The sequence below is a fragment of the Cololabis saira genome, chromosome 4, assembly GCF_033807715.1.
Source record: "Cololabis saira isolate AMF1-May2022 chromosome 4, fColSai1.1, whole genome shotgun sequence".
In the NCBI taxonomy this organism is placed as follows: Eukaryota; Metazoa; Chordata; class Actinopteri; order Beloniformes; family Belonidae; genus Cololabis; species Cololabis saira.
In genome coordinates this window covers 25,100,516-25,124,446 of record NC_084590.1, presented here as the reverse complement: position 1 = coordinate 25,124,446, position 23,931 = coordinate 25,100,516, and the positions used below count along the sequence as shown (strand labels likewise).

General features: G+C 39.0%; 1 protein-coding gene across 1 annotated transcript in view; it reads left to right on the top strand.

Moving 5' to 3' along the window:
* The window catches only part of gucy1a2 (guanylate cyclase 1, soluble, alpha 2), a 57,421-nt gene extending 34,557 nt beyond the window's left edge, over positions 1-22,864 (top strand). The window contains exons 5-9 of the mRNA XM_061719253.1: positions 448-660; positions 1,533-1,805; positions 3,681-3,824; positions 18,144-18,298; positions 18,425-22,864. Of these exons, the coding sequence (XP_061575237.1) occupies positions 448-660; positions 1,533-1,805; positions 3,681-3,824; positions 18,144-18,298; positions 18,425-18,644 (1,005 nt within the window). The 3' untranslated portion in view covers positions 18,645-22,864. The remainder of the gene's footprint in view (positions 1-447; positions 661-1,532; positions 1,806-3,680; positions 3,825-18,143; positions 18,299-18,424) is intronic.
* The last annotated feature ends 1,067 nt before the right edge of the window (positions 22,865-23,931 follow it).

Genomic DNA, 23,931 nt, shown 5'->3' with positions numbered 1-23,931 from the left:
TGTGTGTGTGTGTGTGTGTGTGTGTGTGTGTGTGTGCTTATTTAACAGATTCTTTTAGAAGACAGCTGTGTGTATTCAGGCATGTGTTGTGAGGACAAATTGGTATATATTTATGTTTCCAGAAACAAATTGTGTTTTATGTAGAAATGCAGCTGTGATGTGTGTGACAACTGAACAATAACCCCCAACAGCTTGTTTTTGAATGTATTTCCAACCAACATAGCAGACAGTTCTTTCTATGTTGCTGTAAATTAACCTGGGTTGTTATAAACTGTTAGAGATTTGAAGCGGTGCGTGAAAGGGTCTTTGTTTTATTTTGTTCATCATAATCATAAAGCTTTGCTTTTGATCTGATACATGCAGTACATGAATTGGTTATTTATGTCATCTAAATATCTCTAATCACAAACTGAGCATTTTCCCCTGTTTGATTGTCCTCCCTGTCAGGTGATGGAGCTGAAGGGTCAGATGATCCATGTGCCCGAGTCCTGCTCCCTGATGTTTCTGGGCTCTCCACGTGTTGATAAATTGGAAGAGCTCATGGGGAGGGGTCTCCATCTTTCAGATATCCCCATCCATGATGCCACCCGGGACGTTATCCTGGTGGGGGAGCAAGCCAAGGCCCAGGATGGTTTAAAGAAAAGAATGGACAAGCTAAAGGTAAAAGGACTACTACTTTATACTCAGAGCTGCTCAGTATATTATTGTGGAAAAGGAATCCAACCAGACTGTTTGCCTCCATTGTTGTAGGGCAAAAACACATTTCACCTGCAGGAACAGTTTTACAACATCGGGACCTTTCACCCAAGCTTTTCCCAAGTCCCTATATATTCTAGTCCCTTTGCAGTTCCCTACTGTATGGACAAGCTTGATTGTTTCTGGAGCCGGAACAGCGACTTGTAGTGACAAAATCAAAATGACAAATGGCGACCTGTGACCATGACTATAATTCTGTGGATTTCAAAAGTGTAATGTACAAAACATCTTATTGAAGCAAACAATACATCCTGTGTGCCAGGTGCATTATTCTAAATGTTCATGTCAACTATATAAATCCATCTTAGCTGGAAGGGTGTAGCTCCTGGGACTTGCTCTCGTAATTTGTTTTCAAAGTGCCCCTTAGCAAGTCATTATGTTTTCAACCCAATCCTGTGCATCTGTTTATTACATCAGTATTTCTCCGCAACTACCCCTCCAGGCCACTGTTATAAATAGCTGCATCTTAGTCAGCTTGCTTCAGTGCCGGTATAGCACTGCATCATACAGACGAGACAGAACGATATTTATCCACAGACAAAAAAACCCCCCAACATATACAGACATACACATTATTAAAAAAAACTAAACAAATACAGACATACACATTATTAAAAAAAACAAAACAAAAAGATCCTGAGACAGAAATGTGCACACAGCAGCAGTTTTAAAGTGGTGCAGTCCTTCCACCTTTTGGTATTGCAGTCATTATTGCCGTTATCATCACAAAGCACACAGAACAACAAGCCTCTTAATCTCCCTCTCTATTCTCTCAGGCCACATTAGAGCGGACTCATCAGGCACTGGAGGAGGAAAAAAGGAGAACGGTGGATCTCCTGTACTCCATATTTCCAGGTGATGTGGCACAAAAACTGTGGCAGGGCCAGCCTGTGCCTGCTCGCAAATTTGATGATGTCACCATGCTGTTCTCGGACATCGTGGGTTTTACTGCTGTGTGTGCCCAGTGCACACCCATGCAGGTCATCTCAATGCTGAACGAACTCTACACACGCTTCGACTACCAGTGTGGCATTTTGGATGTTTATAAGGTCAGTAGAGAGACAGATGTGCACCCTCTTCACGTTGAGACCAGATGTCATGTAGAAAGAGCGGGAGGAAGTTTGATTTGATAGGGGGGACAGGGAGCCTGGGTCATGATATTTGTTTCTAATAAACAGTTATTTCTCACACATTTTTATAGTGTTATTACTTTTTATACTCAGTTTTGAAAATATTAACAGCTGAGACAGCGGAAGCTTTGCTGGGTCACTCTGTATATCTATGTGTGAGTGTACGTGTGTGCGTGCATGCTGTCGTGTGGGTGTACTTTTGTTGTGGAAAAAGTAACTGATTAATAGCCGGTCTGTGAAAGCTTAACAAAGATGTGTCAATATTGTCCATGTGACAGCAGGGCTTTGAGCCTAGTTACAGTCTCTGTGGTTTGTTGTCCTTCCCGCTTTTTCATCCCAAATCTCTGTTACCAGATCACTTGTTTCTGTACTTCTTCCTTTTTCTTGCCTCTTTCCCATCTTTCTCATCACCCCACAACATTTCCCCTGCATTCTTACTTTACTAAACAGAATTGTCCAATGCCAGATATCAGAGATGGAAGAGAAGACAGATAAAGAAAGATGGAGAGTGAGAATGTCTTAGAGAGTCTATAAATGTAGAAATGGAGGAATTCAGTTGTTTGTCAGACAGAAAGCGGGAACAGGAAGACTTGGAGAGACGACTGGATGTTGCCATTGTCATGGTTACTGATGAAATGACTTAGCCAGTGGGGAGCCTTAACAGGAGCAGTTTGTCTTCCAAGTCTTTCTTTTTTCTTTTTCTTCTGTGAGCTTTTGTTCTTATTGTTTGCTTTATTCACATGAGCTAATTTCTAATGGTTCAATTGTTAAATATTTCTATGCCTGCAAACTCTGGCTCAGTAAGGTGTACGATTTAAGTGTAAGTAGATTGTCCCATAGTTTAGATTAGATTGATTTTATTTGTCCCGTAGAGAGATTTGTCTTCACCGACAGTACATTTTATCAGCATCAACAATAAATAAATGACATACATCACAACAAAGAAAACTTTTATATCAAGTATCGTGTTGCTTAGTTTACCACTCTTGTTTCATAATACAATACCCTTTAGTGTGATGGCCGAGGACATACTGAAATGCCTTTTATTAACGTGACAACAGAGGAGCAGTGTAAAATGAAATTGCACAGCAGTGTACTGTTCATATTCAATTTCCATTGTTTACACTAAATACAGACACTGGCCCATACGTTTTGGGACAGTTGACCTGGTCTTGTATATTTTACCATTTACCTTGACAAATGTTTTTGTCAATCTCCCGCTTCATTCTTCCCTCCTTTGTGAAAAAGACCCAGAGTTATTGAACTCGGGGCAGTATCTGACCCCGGACCCACAGAGGGCATATTTTTGCACTCAAATGGGATAAACTTGCTTTAATTCTATTTTAAAACATGTATCAACATTTTTAGATGACAATACTGAAGAATCTTTATGACCATCTAATATACAATAAATATACTTGTTATATATTTCATGAAGTATAGATTTGCATTTTTATTAGTATGGGTTTCAGGGTGTTCTCCACCAAATTTGTGTCAAGAGTTGCTGAAAATTGTTGTATTGTTCATGCATGGCACCTTGAAATGGGTCAGAAGGAGTCCAAGTTGCTGTAAGTGTCATTAGAGAGAGTGTCTCAAACACTCAAGAGCTTATATTGTGAATTATGTAGGCCAAGAAAGAGAAACAGAAAGACGCCGTAGCTCATATGGACGGAGAAGTCAAATATTCCTTCTCATTTCTACCACTCAGAACCTACTTAAGTTCACTTACTTGCAATTTTCAAAATGATTCATTCACTTCACAGCCCACTGTCCTTCATTTTATTTCTCATGCAGATCGAGACGATAGGTGATGCATACTGTGTAGCTGGAGGACTTCATAAAAAAGTTGACAGCCATGCAAAACCAATTGCACACATGGCCCTGAAGATGATGGAACTTTCAGAGGAAGTGTTGACACCTGATGGGAAACCTATCAAGGTGAGTTTTCATTCTTCCACCATTGTGCAGGGGCTCATAGTGGTCTTCAACCATGGTCCTCATGTGCATGGCACTTGTTTTGTCTGCATGGGCACATTAATACGTATTGTATTGAATCATTTTCAGGGAAATATGTACAAATATAATGAAGATGTGTTGAAGAAGATATGTTAACGTGTGGATACATTCCAGGCAGCTCTGTTGCACAGTTTAAATGAGACAGAGATGAAGAGTGCCTTTATCTAACCTTTCACTAGTGGCAAAGGTTGGTTAATGAGGTGTAACTACTAGACAATCATAAGAAGGTTAACATTAAATACAAAGGATTTGATGGTAATTAAACATGATGCTACTGTACCTCGAGCAATAATGCTCCAGTGCCAAAATAGTCCACAACTGTATACGAGTTGGAGAGATAATAGATTTCTTAGACCAACATTTGTGAGACTGTAGTTGCCTTTTCAGCAATAATAAGAAAACATATCAATAATTGATATCTAAAAGAAATTTGGCTTGATTTTAGCCACTGGTAGTTTTTTTTCACCTGTCCTCCTATTCTAAATTTTAGAATAAACCAAATTGAGTTAATCATGAGCCTGTTTGTTTCTCCAGTACCAACTTGGGAGAACATTGAAACCCCCCCGCCCCCCCTTTGTCATTGTGGTGCACCAAATTAATTGGATATGCAGTGTGATGAGTGACTCATCTTCTCATCTGCTGATATCAAGCACGCGTACTCTCACACATTTTGTTTTGTCATCAGTAGTCACTACTTGACAGTTCAAACAGCTGTGTGATCTACTCGAGTGTCACTGCTCATTTTCCCAGATGCTTCACAGCTTCGAAAGTCTGCTTAAAACACAAAAAGAAAAAAAGAAACATGTTTTATTTTATTATTCTTTATTACTCTTCTGAGGTTGTTTGAATCAGAAGATAATAAAAACAAAACCGATCCCAAAATTAGGTAAATAAGACCTCAGATAAACAATAAATGACGTACTGCACTGTGTTCATCATTCAGTAACTTGTGCACCCCCCTTTAGCAGCAGTAACTTGAAGTGATTTACAATTTTATCAGTCAATCACATCGTTATGGAGGAATTTTACAATTCCACAACAATTCCACAACAGCATCTAAGTCAGATTGAGGTCTGGACTTTGATTGGCTCATTGCAGCAATTTAATTCTCTGATAATTAGGATGATGTTTTTGCACTGATATGTCGTGATTGGCTGATTAGAAATTTGAGTTAACGAGCAGTTGGACAGGTGTCCCAAATAAAGTGGCTGGTGAGAGTATATAGCTATCGTTCCATTAGTTTGGTGGCGCTGACTAAAATATAACTTGTCATAAAATATCTGTTTAGTGTCCAAAATGTTAAAATGTTTGTTTTGGAGTTTGGAATTAATAAAACTTTTCTGATAGTGAATTAAACAAGTGTATTCGATGAGCACCACTTGCTACTTACTCTCTACAGAAGCAGTTTGAACATGCTTAGTTTTTCCACACACACACATTCATTCAGTCAGTTGTTAAAAGAAATACCTAATAATTATTTTTATTTTCTTTAGAAAACAAATGATCCATTCTTTAAAATGAAGTTATATTGTCTAAATAATCAGCTCTGGTTAACACCAAATCTGTTGACAGTAAAATCATGTAAGAACAGCACTTCATGTTTTTTATAAAATAATTAAAATAATTGTAAAAAAAAGGAACATAAAGCATAAAGTAAAACAGTGTTTGCATACCGTACTATACCAACTTTATTCATATGCACTTAAAACAACCAGCAGAAACAAAGTGTTGTACATGGGTCAGTACCAAGAACTATAAGAGACTACTGTATAAGAAACATAAAACAGATAAAAACATCAGACATATATAAAAACATGGCATTAAAACAATTAGAATGTAACAAAAAAAGACAGACAACACAGACAATTTGCTCAGCTTTGACTAAAAGCCAACAAAAATCAATATGCTAGCATAGGGTCAAGGGTGCTAGCATTTTTAATATTAAAAGTAAACTGTTCCTGATTGTTTAGGCTCCAAGCGAAAATGCTCTATCTATTAGTTTTTTTTAATCTTGTTCTGGGAACATCCAGGAGCAGCTCATTAGTAGATCTCAGAGCTCTTGCTGGAGTACGAGGCTTTACCAGTTCACACAAGAATGGTGGAGCCAGGCCTGTGAGACATTTCAAAACAGGTAATAAGAAATTGAACTGGATCCTGAAACAGACAGGGAGCCAGTGTAAGTAGGCCAGAACAGGAGTGATATGATCATATAGTTTTTTCCCATCTCAGCAAGTGAGCTGCTGCATTTTTTAAAGCCTGCAATAGCCACAGTGATGACTGATCAGAATACAAACAATTACAATAATCCAAACGAGACGTAGTAAAAGCATGGATAACTCTCAAAAGGTCCTGTTCAAAAAACTGGTCTGGATAATTGAGCTAATCTGTTAATTACATTGAAGTACTTTGTCGAAAATCACACCAAGGTTCCTTGCAGATGAATGACAGTAAGGGCCAGTCCCAATACACCCCCTACCCCTACTTTTCATCCCTACCCCTAAATTTTGCGCGTTCCCGTGAGGGTAGTGGTGTCCCAATTCCTCTTTGCAGGTAGGGGTAGTGGGCATAACGAGGGCTAGGGGTATGAATCTAGCCCTTCAGAGCGAGGGATGTCAGGTGCTGACTCGCTGACCGAGGGCTAGAGAAAATTTCCCAGAATGCTTTACGTCATCATTTGCATACTGAATCAAACAAAAAAACATGGCGGACATTTCTCATTTTTTAGTGAATAAAATGAATATTTTGAGTTAGTTTCTGCATAAAAATGCGTTTTGATTACATTTCTAGTGAGAAATATATATTTTACTTTCATAATATTCACTCAGTGAATGTACATAATCACTCGCTTGCTTGTTGTTGCGAAGTTTTCAGATCTCGCCAGAATAAAGGCTGATTTATGGTTCTGCGTTACACCAACGCAGAGCCACTGTATGGTGCGCGGCGCCGCGTAACCTATGCCGTAGGCTACGCCGTACCCTACGCCGTAGGCTCTGCGTCGATTTAGGGCGGAACCATAAATTATATTCACTTTATATTATTATCACTTTATAATATATTATATTATATTTTTTATTGCTTCACTTTATATTCAGACAAACTAATGTGGCAGCTACAACTGTTAGATTTCATCTATTAAACCAACATTTATCTTCCTAAATGATTTATTTCAGCCACAGAGCTGCAGTTCAGTTCGTTGGCTCACTTTCTCCCCGGGACGACGGCGCAGGTTGATCACGGTGATCACGTCTGTACTCCGGCCGTGAGCTGCTGCTGCTCTCGAGCCGGCAGGCTGTTCTTATCCTCGAAAGCATCAAAGCAAATTTCTTAACAGGCGTTATTTGGATAAACTGAGCCCAGGTTGGGGATCTTAACGGTTACTTTTACGCCTGGAAAAATATTAAAACTTAATAAAGTGGCATATTAACAGCGCTACAGCAGAAATTAAAACAGCTTCTAGCTTGCTTTTAGCTCTCGGCTTCCTGATATGGTGTGACGTATGTGCAAACGTAACTACGCAGTCGCTTATGTACCCGAACGTAAACCACGCAGTGACGTGAAGTGGTGTCCCAATCCCTAGGGAAGATTACAAAGACCTACCCCTTGTGGCTTCATTTTGAGGGCTAGTGGTAGTGAGTAGGGTGAACATTGGGATTGGCCCTTAACCGACCAACAACCCTGTCATAAACATTTAGCAGGTTAAGCTTTCCAAAAAGAACAGTTTCTGTTTTGGTTTTGCTTAGACTCAGGAAGTTTGTACCCATCCATGACTGAACATCTCTGAGGCAGTTTAGCAGAACCTGATTGTTGACACAACCACCTGATGTTATAGGCAGATAGATTTGAAGATCATCTGCAAAACAATTAAAATATATGTTCTGCTTTTTAAAGATACACTCACCGGAAACTTTATTACGTACCTTGCTAGTACCAGGTTGGACCCCGTTTTGCCTTCAGAACTGCCTTAATCCAACGTGGCATAGATTCAACAAGGTGCTGGAAACATTCCTCAGAGATTTTGGTCCATATATACATGATAACATCACGCAGTTGCTGCAGATTTGTCGGTTGCAAATCCATGATGTGAATCTCCCGTTCCACCACATCCCAAAGGTACTCTATTGGATTGAAATATGGTGACTGTGGAGACTATTTGAGTAAAGTGAACTCATTGTCATGTTTAAGAAACCAGTCTGAGATGATTCGTGCTTTATGACGTGTTATCCTGCTGGAAGTAGCCATCAGAAGATGGTACACTGTGTTCATAAAGGGATGGACTTGGTCAGCAACAATACTCAGGTTGGCTGTGGCGTTGATATGATGCTCAATTGATACTAATGGCCCCAAAGTGTGCCATGAAAACCACACCATCACACCACCACCACCAGCCTGAACTGTTGATACAAGCCAGAATGAATCCATGCTTTGACAGTCATTCGGACAAAGTATTGCAGAAATATGATTTATGAGTAATGATTTAATATTTAAAAAAATATAGAGTGATGAACTTCTGAATAGACCCTATATTGCAGTGTATGAGATGTTTGCCTTTGTGTAAGGGATCTGATCCTTGAATCTCCCCTCTGAGAGATAAACAGATTTTTAATGAATTTCTTTCAAAACAGTCCATTGCCTGTTTCATTGTGAAATCCACAAAACGTATTCCGTTGAGTGATGACAGATTTGAGTATATTCAGTGCGAATCTCAGGCTGATCTGATCGGAGTAAATACAGAACATAATGTTACCAAAATAATTTTCCTTTACCAGAAGGTGGCGCCATGGAGTTCATCCAATATTGTCATATCCACTTGTACTGAGTGGAAGCCTCATCAAAGTTAGAATTTTGGATTTTGGCAGATTGGACAAGGCATTGCAAGTGAGAACAACTTTTCCCTCACGGCGATGCCCTCAGATAGAAAGTTAAAGTTTTCACTGTCAGTCCTCTTCAATGTCTTAACTACTAGTTGAACAGGTTTGAGGTGTATCAGCTCATCCCGCTTGGAGCAGGAATGCATAATATAAAACATGACATTTCCTTTCCTTCCAATTGTTTCTGAATATTACACTGTTGATATGTTCAGGCTCACAGCCTGTTCTAACTGCATGCGAGCGTCCGACTATCGCGTCGCACTGCGTGGCATCGGACGCTCTCTGTCCACACTGAAAGCGTTATGGGCCCCCACGTTATTTTGATTGACAGCTGAAACTCGCTTTTTAAAAGGCTGATTTATGGTTCCGCGTTACACCAACGCAGACCCCTACGGCGTAGGGTACGCCGTCGATTTTACGCGTAACCATAAATCAGCCTTTATTCACTGCACTACCCGCCCATGCGCTCCTGAAAGAAACTCCTAAAAGAGTAAAGAGACAACTAAAAGATGGGTGATTTCTTGTAATCTTACTACGTTTGTACTTTCTAAACAGAAAACAAGCTTGATATTGTGATATTTAAATGTTCTTCTATTTTCTTCCTGCCACTTGCATTGAAAGCCGGTTGAAAGCGCTGTAGGAAACAGTCACGGATGAGGAACGGCTGATCCAGTTAGTTGAAATGAGAAGTTACAGTATCTCTACGATACCTCCTCATTTCACTACAAAAACCTCAATAAAGTGGCAGAAAGAAATATTATCCTATTATTATATTATTATTATATATTATCTTATTATTATATCTTATTATCTTATCAGAACCTTCCAGCTCCCTGGCGATCTCCCTCCAGCCAGCTGTACTTTATTGAGGTTCTTGTATTGAAATGACTGTTTCCTACAGCGCTTTCAACCGGCTTCCAACCAGCTTTCAACGCGAGCGACAGGAAGAAAATAGAAGCAGGACGTCCAACAAATGTTCTGCTCAAAACGGCGCACCGCGTCGCGCTGCGTCGCTCGCAGCCAGTTAGGACGGTCCAATAGAAAATAAAGCAATGGAATTGTTTTTGTCGCTGACGCTCGCTCGTGTCGCGTGCAGTTAGGACACGGTGTCAGACTACAGTTGTACACATCAATTTTGGACCAGCCCCCACAAAGGCTATTCATTTAGGAGCACAACAATAATGATTATAATAGAAATAACGATGATAGTAATAATGATAATAATAATAATATTAAACATTATAGATGCAAAAGGGTCCTCGCACCGTCAGTGCTCGAAACTCCACATGATGCAGTTTGGAACAAAACACATGAGAAAGAGAAGTGAGGACAGAAGCTGCTGAACAACTGACACGCTACTTATCTGCACTGCTGTGCTCCTAACATTGTCCATTTGTCTCAAAATAGAAAAACCTTGCCAAGCGTTTTGAGCCTGCTGTCTCGCTCTTCCATTTTCTCTCCTGTTTTTTGCCCTTCCTCTCTTTATCTTTGTCTTCCCCTTGCTGTCTGCTACTTTCTCCTCCAGAGTGTCCTTTTAACTCACTCCTTTAATTTTCCTCTGAAGTTTCTTGGCAGTTTTTTCCTCCCACTTTTTATTCTTGTATTTTTCTATACTTTCCACTCTTTGTTGCACTCTTCTCCTTCTAATCTCTCTTCTCTTCATGCTGGTGTACAGGAGGGTTTTAGAGATACTCAACACTTTAGCTTGATAGATGCTATTCATTGAGTGCACTCAGTTCCAGCCAATGTTACATTGTTATGCAAACTTGTATGAGAGCAGTGAGTGAGGGCTGATTAAAAAAAATGTTTTTATCTCTTTTTTGGGGACAAATTGGAGCAAATTGATGGAAAGATTTAAGGACACAGACTCATGAGTAACATGTCAGAAACACATTAAGTAATTCAATATTAAATAGATTATTTGAGATCATCACAGTTTGTGATCCATAGCGGGGGGGGGGGGGGCTCACTGTCTAATACAGCACATGTACCAGAGAGTAGATGAATAGATGTCACTCCCTCATACATGATTGGGCATAATAACTGAGTTAGTGATGTGTCGAGGAGTGTGTCCACAAGAAGTAGCTGCAGATTGTAGTTTGTGCAGTACATGTTTGGAAAGCTTTGAGTCCAGGGTTTAACCTTTTTGGACAACTACAACATAATGTGTCTGGCCTTTACTATATTACCTTTACTATGTCTGGATAGTGAAAGTGATGTTGGCTGAGATACTGATATAGAAATATTTTTTTTTACCTGAAAAACTTGCATTTGGATTATGATCGGACCATTGTGCTAGATTATTGCAGTAAATGCCGTTAAAAGGTTGCATTAGATGTAAGTGAGCATCAACACAGGGGTCAAGAATGCTGAATCTATCAATAGCCATTCATGAAGGACTTCCCAGATCCACATGGTCATAATTGATGATTGTTTTCAAAATGAAGGCATAGTAGTCTATAAAATCTCCATGAAATACAATGCCATAACCATTAGTACCCAAATGATGCATTAACTTACACCTTTAAAGCGGCACTACGTAACTTTTCTACCTTAATATCATATTTCCAGAGTCATTGTGATGGTACTTCCAACAGGTTTAATGACACCTCTGTTATGGTCTGGGGGGGTCTGTATCGCCTTCACTGGCACTATGTAACTTTGAAGAGCATGGTAGGAACCCTGCCACACTAAAAAACTACAAATGTTTACGGCTTTGACTGCTTTACGGCATATGTCACTTCCCCCTCCTTCCCGATTCGTAGTCGAGACAAAAATGGGCGGGGCGTGGAGCGCAGCTCCGCAGAAGCTGGTAACCCGTTGCTGTGTTGTAGCTGCAGCAGCTCCACACACAACAGACGTGGGGAAAAGATCCTAATGGTTTAACTTTTCACCGCTTTCCTGCTCGGAGGCAGAACCACGGAGGCCGGCCAATTATCTGAGATAACAAATTAAAAGAGTAAAAGAGTCGTCGGCTCGGTTGAATCGCGGCTGTAACGAGTCCGACCAAACATAACGTTCCTCAGTAAACAAACAAATACGCACACAGACGGGTGTCGGATCAAAACACGGGTTTATTAAACCACAAACAAACACGCACACAGACCGGGTCGGATCAAAACACGGGTTTATTAAACCACAAACAAACACTCACAGACCGGGGTCGGATCATTCAAACAGGTTTAATTCCCCACTTCTCCAGCTAAACGCAGTTGTTGGCCAGCTCTCTGCGGTGCGATTAATTTGTTGAGGAAAAAGTATTAACTATTTGATTTGTAGCTGCAGAGGAAAAAAATAATCTCACGAGGAAAAAAAAATATTGCTCACGCCTCGGAGCCTCTTCTTTTTACTAATTTATTGAAACACATGGCGAGTCAAACATTTACCAAGGTAGCTGCCAAACCCTCCTAAACAAGGTAGCCTAAGACGTGGGTTGTGCAGAACTGCGGCACTAAATCCTTCTAAAGAGTGGCGCTCCGACGAGGAGCTCCATTCTTTAGTAGTGATTTCATATGGATCCAGACCGTTAATAATCATTATTTTCTCCATATACCGCTCCCTGGCTTCCTTGTTTAAGGTATCCCGGTAAATTCCAGTTCCTTTCCAGCAGTTTAACATCTTTTTTTTTGCGTTCCGTCTGTTCACTTGGTGAAACAGAAAAGCGTCTCGTCTTCTCTCAAAACAAATGCACGCGACGGGACAGGAGTTTTCCAGCAGTACGCGCTGGTGCTCATGGGAAACGTAGTGTTCTTTCTGGTAAAGCACTACCGCTTTTGTCCAAAAGATGCCGCCAAACTCAGAAAAGCTGAAAGTTACGTTGTGCTGCTTTAAAGACCAAGGTCTGAGTCTGACATAAAATGTGCAAAAGTGGGGATTGCAACTTCACTAGTTGAAGAGTAGTTTCTAAATAAATAAGATCTTCAGATTGCTTATTTTATCAGACCAATAGTTTGAAACCCAAATATGTTATTTATTTATTTAGTTAATAAAGCAAAACTCACCTTATGATATGCATGTGGCTAAAATCAATGTATCAGTTTGGGTTGAAACTGTTACAGATATCTTGTTAAGTTACAGGCTATTTATTTTGGCACCATTGATCGATGCAATGTTTGTTTCGAATTATTTTTCCTTTAATTACTTGTTTTAGCACCACTTCCCTAGAAATTCAGTATAGTTCATCCTCTAAAATGACCACAGTGTTGTATCAACTTATCCATAAAAACGTTTAATCAAAGGTGAAACATTATTATATATGAATTGTCTGTTAGACAGGAATTGTCTAACAGACATTTGCTCTTTAACAACTCTGTTCTCTCTCTATCTTATTTTACCAACATCTTGATCTTTTTGTCAGCATGGCCTGGAGGCAGATGATGATTAGTTGTCTGTGCTGCTGCGCCATTTGTACTTGGGCTCAATGAAGGCCATGTGCTTCGAATGCTGACTCATAGCAAAACAGAGGGGAAGCATCTATGACTATTACTGTGTCTATACTCGCAAATAAAGAGGAGTGTGAAAACAGATGCAGGTTTGTTTAGATTAGATAGTCCTTTATTAATCTCTGTGTGTCTGTCAGTGGTTGTCTGTTGTAGTATATGACCATCCATAAGCAGTTTAGCTGCAGAAATAGGTCACGCTGGTGCTCCTGCCAGCCCTTTCTCGCTTACTGTCTGTTTAATTTTTTTTTACCCCCCCCCCTTTTTTTGCTGTCAATGTCCCATCATCTAATTATAGACTTGCTCTGACCCCCCACCATCCCCCATTGTCTTTCTGCCTGTCTGTGCTCCTTCTATCTCACTACAACCTTCAGCTGTTGCCATGACTACATTGCAGTGTGTTGGAATGAGATGTTCAAAGATTATGAAAAAGCCCCAGGCTTCTGCTGAATTACCTCAGTAGATTTCTCTTATATATATATATATATATATATATATATATATATATATATATATATATATATATATATATATATATATATATATATATATATATATATATATATATATATATATATTTATATATACATATATATATATATATATATATATGCTCATGTGGTTGTTTTGGGGGCATTCTTCAAAAGAATCTTGTCAGTGTTTGTCCAACATGTCACCACCTCTCATAGTTGCTCTTTTGAAACAATGGGTGGACCAATGGGCGGAGAAGCTATGAGTCTACTCAGGGCCGGTTCTAGAAAATGATGACTGGGGCTGCATCTCAGATCAGAGGGGATGCACATGCCTGGCACGTTATTCAACACTAAATTATGTATTTTCCCATAATTTCAAGCGGAATGATACTAGCAAAACAAGAATATTTAAAGTGTATTTCAAATGCTTTATTGCAGCAATATTGCTGCAGAACAAAGAAAATGCTACATTTAGGGCCTGATTTACTAAAGGTTTGCGTGTGTAAAAACGTGTGCAAACTTGACATCACCCGCAAACCAAAGTGCCAACTGATCTACTAACAGCGTGCAAAGAGGACTGCGCCTCTCAAATGCGCAAAATAGCACACGCAATTCATTTAGTACTTCTGCCCTGATGAATAATCAATATGGGGCGTACCCGCCAGAAATCGCTAAATACTGGGAGGGGAAGATGCAAATTGGTCCATTTACCACGCGCAATGAGATTTACCAAGCCTGAAAGTAATTGCGGGGATTGTGATTGCGTCTGTATTTAATACGTTCGAAAGGAAGGTGCTAATCTCCACATGCAAAAGGAGAAATATTTTATTTGAATGTTAAATCGAGTATTATTCAGCAAAAGGTTGCCACAGGAGGCACATTCATTTTTTTATTTGTGATAATAAATAAATCGCGTGTTTTCATGGAGAAAAAAGTGTTTCTTATTGTGCGCCTATACTTGTTCTGCAGTTGTCATACCCCAGTGTTGTGCCGTATTCAGCACCCCTGCCGTGAAAAGCACCCCCTCGTCTGACAAAAATGATATTCTCATTCCGTGTCACGTTCTGTTTAGCGTCCAGTTTTGTGTTAATGATTCCTGTTTAAATGCGCTCATGGATTCCACAATAGTCATACTTTCCCACAATCACAGTCACAGATAACAAAAATCGGGTAAATGGTTATTGATGTCATTATTTAATAGCCTGCTTACTGTGTTGTCTTCCATAATATTTGTAAATATATATAATATAAACTCCTAAGTATGTGTTTGTGTGAGTGTGTATAGATAAATATATTGAAGTGTCAGTGTGTTTTTTTTTTTCTTGGTCTACTTATCATTGAATATACGAGGGGGTGCTTTTCACGGCAGGGGTGCTGAATACGGCACAACAATTTGCCTCTTCCACTAATATCTCTAACTCCAACTCGTCAAATTTCATTTTGCGCTTGCGACTATATCCTGCTTTCCATCCACTCTCCATGGCGCAAAGTTTGCGCCGCAAAGCGTAAGACGCGCAACACCTCATTTAAATACTGCGGTTTGCACCTGTTATCAATTGCGCACGCAATCTTAGTTGATCACTCGCAAAACACACAACAACAGCACGCGCAAACTTTTTCAGTGCACACGCAATTTAGTACACTTTATTTAGGATCTTAGTAAATCCGGCCCTTAGTCTGGGCTACCTCACCCATCAGACAATCTAGCAACAGATGTTTCTTACCCTGAAAATAAAACATAGAAATTTAAACTAATTTTATCTATACAGCTCAAAACCATCACTAAATATGACAGTCATTTCAAGTGGAATGATACCAGTCAAACAATAATATTTAAAGTGTCTTTCCAGTGCATTTTTGCAGCAATATCGCTGCAGAACAAAGAAAATGCTACATTTAGTCTGGGCTACTTCACCCATCAGACAATCTAGCAACAGAAAATAGAAAAATAAATAACAATAATAAATATAACCATAAATATAAACTTGTTGGCGTGGTTGTGCTTGAACCACTTCCGAATATCCATCGTTACTTTGTGTTAACGGAGCAGCAGAGAGCAGCGTCTTGCTGGTGCAGGAAACTGCGCGCTGGACGCAGATGAGTGACGTACACTGGCTGATTTATGGTTCCGCGTTGCACCAACGCAGAGCTTACGGCGTAGGATACGCGGGGATGCAAACGTACGGTGCGTGTTGCCGTGTACCCTACGCCGTCGATTTAACGCAGAACCATAAATCAGGCTTAACGCGCACACATTTGTCAGTTTTCTTTTCGTCTTTTCAACTGAGCATGCAAACATATAAACTGAACCGGGCCTCTACTCCTCACCCTATCAAACAAAAATAAAGGTCATAGGAAGCAGATGGGGCTGTTCTGCTCATGCTAACAGAAGAGCTCTGACCAATCATGGTATGGACAGAGAATACCTGAGGGTATCCTCATACAAGGATGTAACACTCTTAACCATGTGAGTTGTAGAATGGGGACTTTGATCACTGAGTTTTCTTCCCATAGAAAATAGTCCTCACTTAGGTTTGGAGGCTGGGTGAACATCATTCATTAAGCCCTTCAAAGTATTTTTGGTCTTGGGAGGGGAATGTGGAGGCTGTGACGTAGTGCTGTTTTCATTTGGGGGAATGACTGGTCTGAAGAAATGTTCAGGCATGCAGAAAGAGTTTAACAATATCTTCCATGTGAATGCAGTGGTTCAGGTTTTCCCTGCAGAACATTGCACTGTAACAAGTTATGCAGTGGAACTTACTTTATCTGTCAATGGTTTTCATTTAATGTCTAACTGGTGTATAATAACTTGTTCCCAAGTGGTGTAACTCAGAAGTTGGTCAAGTGTTCATGAACTGGAATGATGTTATGCGGCTTTCATTCTCCCTCTGGTGATTTACAGATTCATACTACCACCACAATTGTAATATAAACACCACATTATTGCTTTTTAGCTGTTACCAAGAAGAGATGGAATCAATCATTCATCAGATTAATTTCCATCTCACACTATGCTATTTAAAATCTGCTCCCACACAATATCATATTAGATCATAGCATCCACGGGTAATGTGGAAGTATGAAGACTACACTACACACACACACACACACACACACACACACACACACACACACACACACACACACACACACACACACACACACACACACACACACACACACACACACACACACACACACACACACACACACACACACAGTTGAGTTGAGCAGGAATATCTAATTTATGAATGTCCACTGCAGTGCCGAGTTTATTTGCTGTCATTGGAGGACATGGGGACTTACCTTCAGACCGAAATCATACGATTTTCCCCCCACTTTTTTGTCATAAATCCAGATATATGATAACTGATATTATCTTCATGGTTTTATGAGTTAAATTGCAGAAAATAGTTAAAACTACAAATACTGTTCAATTCGTCTCTTTATCTGAGTATAATCTCCAAATTTGTATCTTGTTAAACAATAAAAAGCATAAGATTCTTATTTCTTATATTTCTGAAGTCAAAATGTGTGATTCTCCACCACCACTAATATTTAGTAAATTAAGTGATTTAAACGATTAATTCATCTACAGATAATAAGATTTTAATGCAGTCTACATAGGATTATGTACACATACACAATGGAAAGAAATGTATATGTAGAATTACGTTAATTAAAAGGAATGTCAACAAAAAGGTTTTCTTAAATGTGCCGGTGCAGTAATGCAACGGCGACTCATCCAGTTACACAGATGAAAGAGTCCTTAAAAAAACTGACAGTAACTTGTTCAAACAGTTTTCCAACTGGCCAGAAGGAAATCGATTGTAAGCACAGCATTTGTTCTGTTTCACAAGCTCAGTATATTTCTGTCATAGTGATCTGTTTCTGTGATTGGTCAGGCGACTTTTTCTCTTTTTCTATTTTAAACAGTCACACTGCTCAAAATTGTATCCACTCTTCTTAGCTTCAGCCACAGTCTTAATTTTCTTAAGCAGTCAAAGAGAAACTTAGTTTTTACTGAAGCAAAAGTCCTGTAAAGACACAGGTCTTTTACACATTATAGAACACATTCAATTCCAAATTAGGTGAATAAAACCAGGCATTGACGAACTATTGGAGATGTTAACATTTTGAAACATAGCCAGTTACTAACTAAAGTTGTTGGATAAATAAATAAGTTAAAGGGAACAGTGTTTTCTTCTGAAATAAGTAGTAAAATCAAGAAGTATAGTAAATAAGACACACCTCGTTTTTTTTTAGTTTAATGAATATTATCTGAATAAACAAACGAAAGGGCTAAATTAAAAGAAAAAAGCCTCTATGGTATTATGGCCTTTGAGCAACCTCCACATAGCTTAATCAAGTTCACCATTTTATGCTTCACATAAATGCTTCACTTCTTCTCTTTCTTTCCCTCCAACGTCCCTCTTCAACCACGTCCTTCTCCTCCCTCAGTTAAGGATAGGTATCCATACAGGCTCAGTACTGGCAGGCGTGGTTGGGGTTAAAATGCCACGTTACTGCCTGTTTGGGAACAACGTGACTCTAGCCAGCAAGTTTGAATCTGGGAGCCATCCGAGATGTATCAATGTTAGTCCAACCACCTATCAGTAAGTATCTCCACCACACACAAATGTCTAAATGTTACATGTTTATGTACATATATTTACATCTATTTCATGTTCTTTTTTTGGATTTGTACTCTTAAGTAAAAGTTCCTCCTTTCTCATCAACAGATTATTGAAAGATGACCGCTCCTTTTCATTTGTCCCTCGTTCGCGGCTTGAGCTCCCAGAGAATTTTCCCAAAGAGATCCCAGGGACATGTTACTTCCTGGAGGCAGGGACCTCGCACAGCCACGCCTCTCTCACCAGCTCTCGCTCAGCTCCTCCGACCTCTATGAGGAAAGTGTCCTACAGCATCGGGACCATGTTTCTAAGAGAAACAAGTTTGTAGATCTGTACGCAGACTAGAGTTGATGGACATTTGCGGCACGAGGGACTGGATTTGAATCCTGGGAACATGCAGGAACTCGATTACTTGGATCTTTGGATATGCAAATGCAATCTGTTAAAAACCTGTAGGATGAAAAATACTTTCATCACGTGTGAAAAATAACAACTCGCCCCTTATCTACACTGAGCAATGGAGATATACTTCAAAAAACTTGACAAGCAGCCACTGCACTAGTCTCTCATCGTTCCCCGTGGAGGCGGACTGATTGAATCGTTTTGCGGAGAAACCTAAATGTAAAACCTAATGATTTACAGTAGCTGGATGTTTCAGCTTCAGATCTGGTCTCTAGCTCTCTCCAGTAGTCTTTACTCCCCTTTGATGCCCATGTCTGGGTCCAAACAAAACAATATTGGGAGAATACCTGGGAAGAGCCCCACACTCAGACCAGGGATCCACTCATCAGCCATGGAATTGTGCAAACTGAACAATTCATAACGAAGAAGGAAGAAGGCCACGTTGCTTTACGCGTTCGCTCTGGGTCATGCCCTCTTGTACAAGAAAGACCACTGATGAAGAACAATGCAGCACCCCACCCTCACCTAGTAACCTTTTCTTTTTGTACCACAGATGTAAAAGGGCCCATGCAAATTTAATCAACACAGTTCAAGTCTACTTGTTTGCTGGCAGACTGAGTATGACTTGCTCAGTAAAAATCTTAATCTTAATCTCAACTAGACATGGATAAGCAGAGATTTGGTCTTTGAAAATTTCCACAAACTGTCACCATGAAGTGAGGAATGAAGATATGGTTTGGTGGAATATCTTGGAGTTTCACAGAGACTTGGCAAAATTTCGATAAACTAAAAGTAAAATAACTTCCACTGCATTGCTGCCATTGTTCTTCATCAGTGAAATACAAATCAGTATTCAAATTCATAGAGAAACCTTCTGTGGTAAAAAAAAAAAGAAGTATTTTAGAGGGTATAAGTTTCCATTAAATATTACAATTTGTGTTAATAGAAATGTTTTTACTATATAAAGAAGTACACAGGAGTTTCTCAGTGTCAAAACCTTATTTTAACCCATAAATGATGCAAATTTCAGACATTATCTTGGTTCGTTAAGTTTAGATGATATCAGCTGTGTGTGCTTACATTCTTTTCTTGTATAAGAAACATGTTTTTTTTTTCTTTCTAGGTTAAAACTGACAAAAAAAAAGTTAAAAAAAAAGAAAAAAAAGCAGCCAAATATATGGTTATTTAACAAGTGTCCACTTTGAATGGACACTGAGCAAAAGGTTGCAGTTTCACATTTTGCCAAATGATAATCTTGTAGCAGAGCCTAAAAATGAAATAAAATGTGCCAATGCCATTCAAAGCACCACCAGCACAGGCTAACGCCATATTTTATGAGTGAACGTTTGGTTTCAGCTGTTGGTTGTGAACGAGTTGCTCTGAGAGTCTGCAGGAGCATGTTTATGATTTGTTATCTCAAATGCAGACAGGATGGGGGGAGCAGAAATAAAGCAAATTTCCCCAGATGTTTACCAAAACTTTTATTCACCATTTGGTGTTGGACTGCCACCAGAATAGCATTTAATATTTGATTTTGTTGGAAAGACTGGAAGACAGGATACAAACAATGAGAGGAGTTTTAAAACAGCAGAGTGAGAAAAAATATTGTATTTCCTGAGAATGAAATGGGGAAAGGATGAGGAAAAAAATCAGGAAAACATCTGGTTTTGTGTCAGCGCTTCACTTTGTTTTCCAAGCATCACTGTATCACCATAATGTCATTTGTTTCTTCAAGGATCTTGACTGTCCAGAGACATTTGTGTCTCATGGATGAAGTTGTGTTACATCCATGATTTATTTTTCTTTATATATTTTTTTTATAAAATATCATGCAAAAATTGGTTGCCAAGTGGTAAAAAACAGCTTTGATCATGGTTCATTATTGCCATAGATGTGTACGTTGGAAGGCAGTAGCATTAGAAAACCTTAAAAGCTTGCACATTAACATCTTTTGTAAAGGCTCTGGTAAATTTTGGTAATGAAATTAGACAATTTTACTAACAAAGGAAAATTTAGTATAATTTTAAGAATATTTTTCCATAAACATCATAGTGTTATTCCAAATATACTATATAGAACATCCAGCTGTTACAACTTTTCAAAATTTTTTTTTTTTTGTGTCACAAGTATGCTAAAGGATGGTAATATAGCATACAGCTAACAAAGTCTCAATAGAAATAACATAAAGAAAAACCCAACCAATCACATGGTAACAGTTCTTTCCAACACTTGTTAGCAATTGTAGCAACAAGAGAAAATTGGTATTAAACCAAATAAGGTGCCATTGTATTAATCTATTAAAATACACATTTTCCAAATTCTAAAAATGTACGTCACAACATTGTTTTGCTTTGAATTGGTGACAAATATAAAAAGACAGCATAACATTGACAGGTACTGTAATTGTCTTGTGGTCGCAAAGAACACCAAGCATTCATGTTCAGTGTAATATAACAGAGAACCAGAACCTGCAGCTCTCATCCGGAGCAACAATGTCTTGTCGTAAACCATGGTCCACTGTGATCGTAAGAATGTCTTGCTTTCTTTTATTTTTTGTTTTAAAGAGTTTACAAGTGGATTCCAGTGTGCAGTTTTTTTTTAAAGCAAAAGAAAAACTAAAGGGGAAACATTAACTGTGTGAACACTGATGTTCTTTCCACCCTCAAATGGACTGTCCTTAGGGACCTCGCAGAGTGAAGCACTCTTCAACATAATTGACAGCTGTGTTATAGAGCCCGGGGGGAGGCTCTTCAATGGGAACTTTCGCAAAAGTGCATTGCAGTCATTCTGGCTTAAATGCACAAATTCATTAAAGTTCACTCAAAGTTATTGTAGCCTAACTGGAGTGCAGGTGTCATTTATGCTCATCTTTGGTAGTGTCTAAATCCTGCTTGTAGGCTAAATAGAGGATGTTGCACCCACACAGCTTGTGTTCAATAGTCAAATCTCTAAGTCGATGTTCTTCACATGATGTTAGCCGTTGAGCCCGCTCTTACTAGTCCTGCTGTTATGATGCAAGGCTGTTGCAGGTACTGGTTCTCTGCAGAGTCATGGAGCATTACACTGTACTGCATAGTGTAGGTGACTCACTCATACACAGGCAAACATCACAGTTACACCACAGTGGAAACGCAGCTGAGCAAATAATAGCCATGAGTAGATGTAGTCGTGATCCTGGGGTGAGGGTGGGATGGATCAGTATCTACTGACACAGACACATCGTGTAGCTACTATCTGAAAGCATAAAGTCTGCCTTTATTGAAGTACCCTCATGAGGCTTCCCCTTGTAGGGTTATTTATAGTGGCCAAACTTTATTTTTCTAATGGATACATATATTGTGAAAGAGATGTGTGTGCTTTTTGTGCACCTCTGACTGCAAAGCCAAAAACATCCATAAGTTCTGGCACTGTTCCCTGTTTGCCTGTCTGTGTGAGTAAGTCAGTGTGAGTCAAACATCATTTAGAGATTAAGCTGAGTTTGGCAGTGTACAAACACAGTTTTATCAATGATTACCAGTTCTATCCAATATAGATCCTTAATGCCCCCATTTAATGGATCAATATATTAATTAATATGCCAATACATTCTATAGAAATAGCACAAAAACAATTTAGGCACAATTTAATATATAAATGTTAATAAAGTATTTTATTATTATTATTTAAATTTCTTTTCTAACCAGGATATTGTTATAAACTCGAAATCAACTTCTTCCTCAGTCACTTGCATTGCATTGGGTTCAAGCTGATGGGAAACCGTTCTGTTTTATAATGATCTGGTTCTAACAGCTGAAACAAACATGAATGAAGCTGTTAAAGAATTTTCAGCTTTTAAAAACAAAAATAAATAAAATCCACCCCTGCTAAAATATGCACATTAATCCACCGATCCACAACCTGTTAAAGGTACCCATCCTAAAAATAGTTGTTTTCTTTGTACGTATTCCCCCTTTTAAGTTTTTTTCTTATCCCGAAAATCTGCTCAGTTTTTGCAGGATGGTGTAAGTCCTGGGCATGAGCCCTGTTAAATGCTGTGTTGGGGATCTGGTGTGACTTGGCTATTGAAGGGGACTTGGTGGCAGCTGTTGGATTCTGACTGATGTTAAGGCCACATCTTCTGTCTTATACTATGTAAATAAAAAAACACCGAGTACCTTTAATAAGGAAGAAAGCCTGCGGCTCTTACTGCGAATGCATGCATTAGCACAGTTTTCACTGCAAGTATGCATGAAGATTTAATTGATTCTGTTACAATGAAACCTAAATGAACGTCAACATATTTAACAGATATGAGCTTAACACATTTGCAGAAGTTGTAATTTTTCATGGAATAGCTACTTATGCCTTCAGTCAACCTGTCCTGGGAGTTTCTGGTCACTTGGCAGGATTCAAGACTCAAAAGGTGTTGAATCACTCAACAATTGTGTCAGCTGATTATCTCTGACCTCACTCTCCAATTCCCACTGTAATTTGTATATATAAGAAAGTCAAGGTATCATGAAAAAAGAAACGCAATATTAGAAAAGTTCTAACTTATTTCATTGTAAACTCTATAAACCTAATATATTTTAATATTTTGTCCCATTAACTTCATTTCATTCAAGACATTGTGGCTCTACATGTAATTAGAGATCATTGTTTGAAGGAATTTCAATCATTTTATAATACATTGCTCATAAAATGGTGATCTGTTGCACATCTTTGCTCCTCAACTGCCTCATTGTCATTGTCTATTTATTTATTTATTTGTCAGGAATTTAGAAGTGGATATGTTTTGATGAAATGCAATTGCATTTCATTAGTGAAATCACTCCATCCCTTCATCTCCTCTTCTCCCTCTTATGTCTGATCTACCTCACCGGTACGTATGCAAATACGCCCCCATTACAATATTTGGCAGTGAAAGCTTTGAATATAACATGCTCAACATCTTTACTGCCCAAGCAGGAGAATATAGGCTTTGAAATAACACCACACAGGCAAATGTTTGAATAGAAATCACCCACAAATACACTGCAGAGTGAGCAAAGGTCATGTTATTTACACATGGTGCCCTTCATATTAGTCAAATGAAGTAGCACTGATTTACGAGGTCACTGACAGTATTAGCAGTTCAGCAGAGAGTTGGGAGGGGTTTGTGTATGGGAAGGGTGTGTACTCTGCATCTGTATGATACATGTTTTCATTATTCATCAGGGTATCTGTACAGGAGA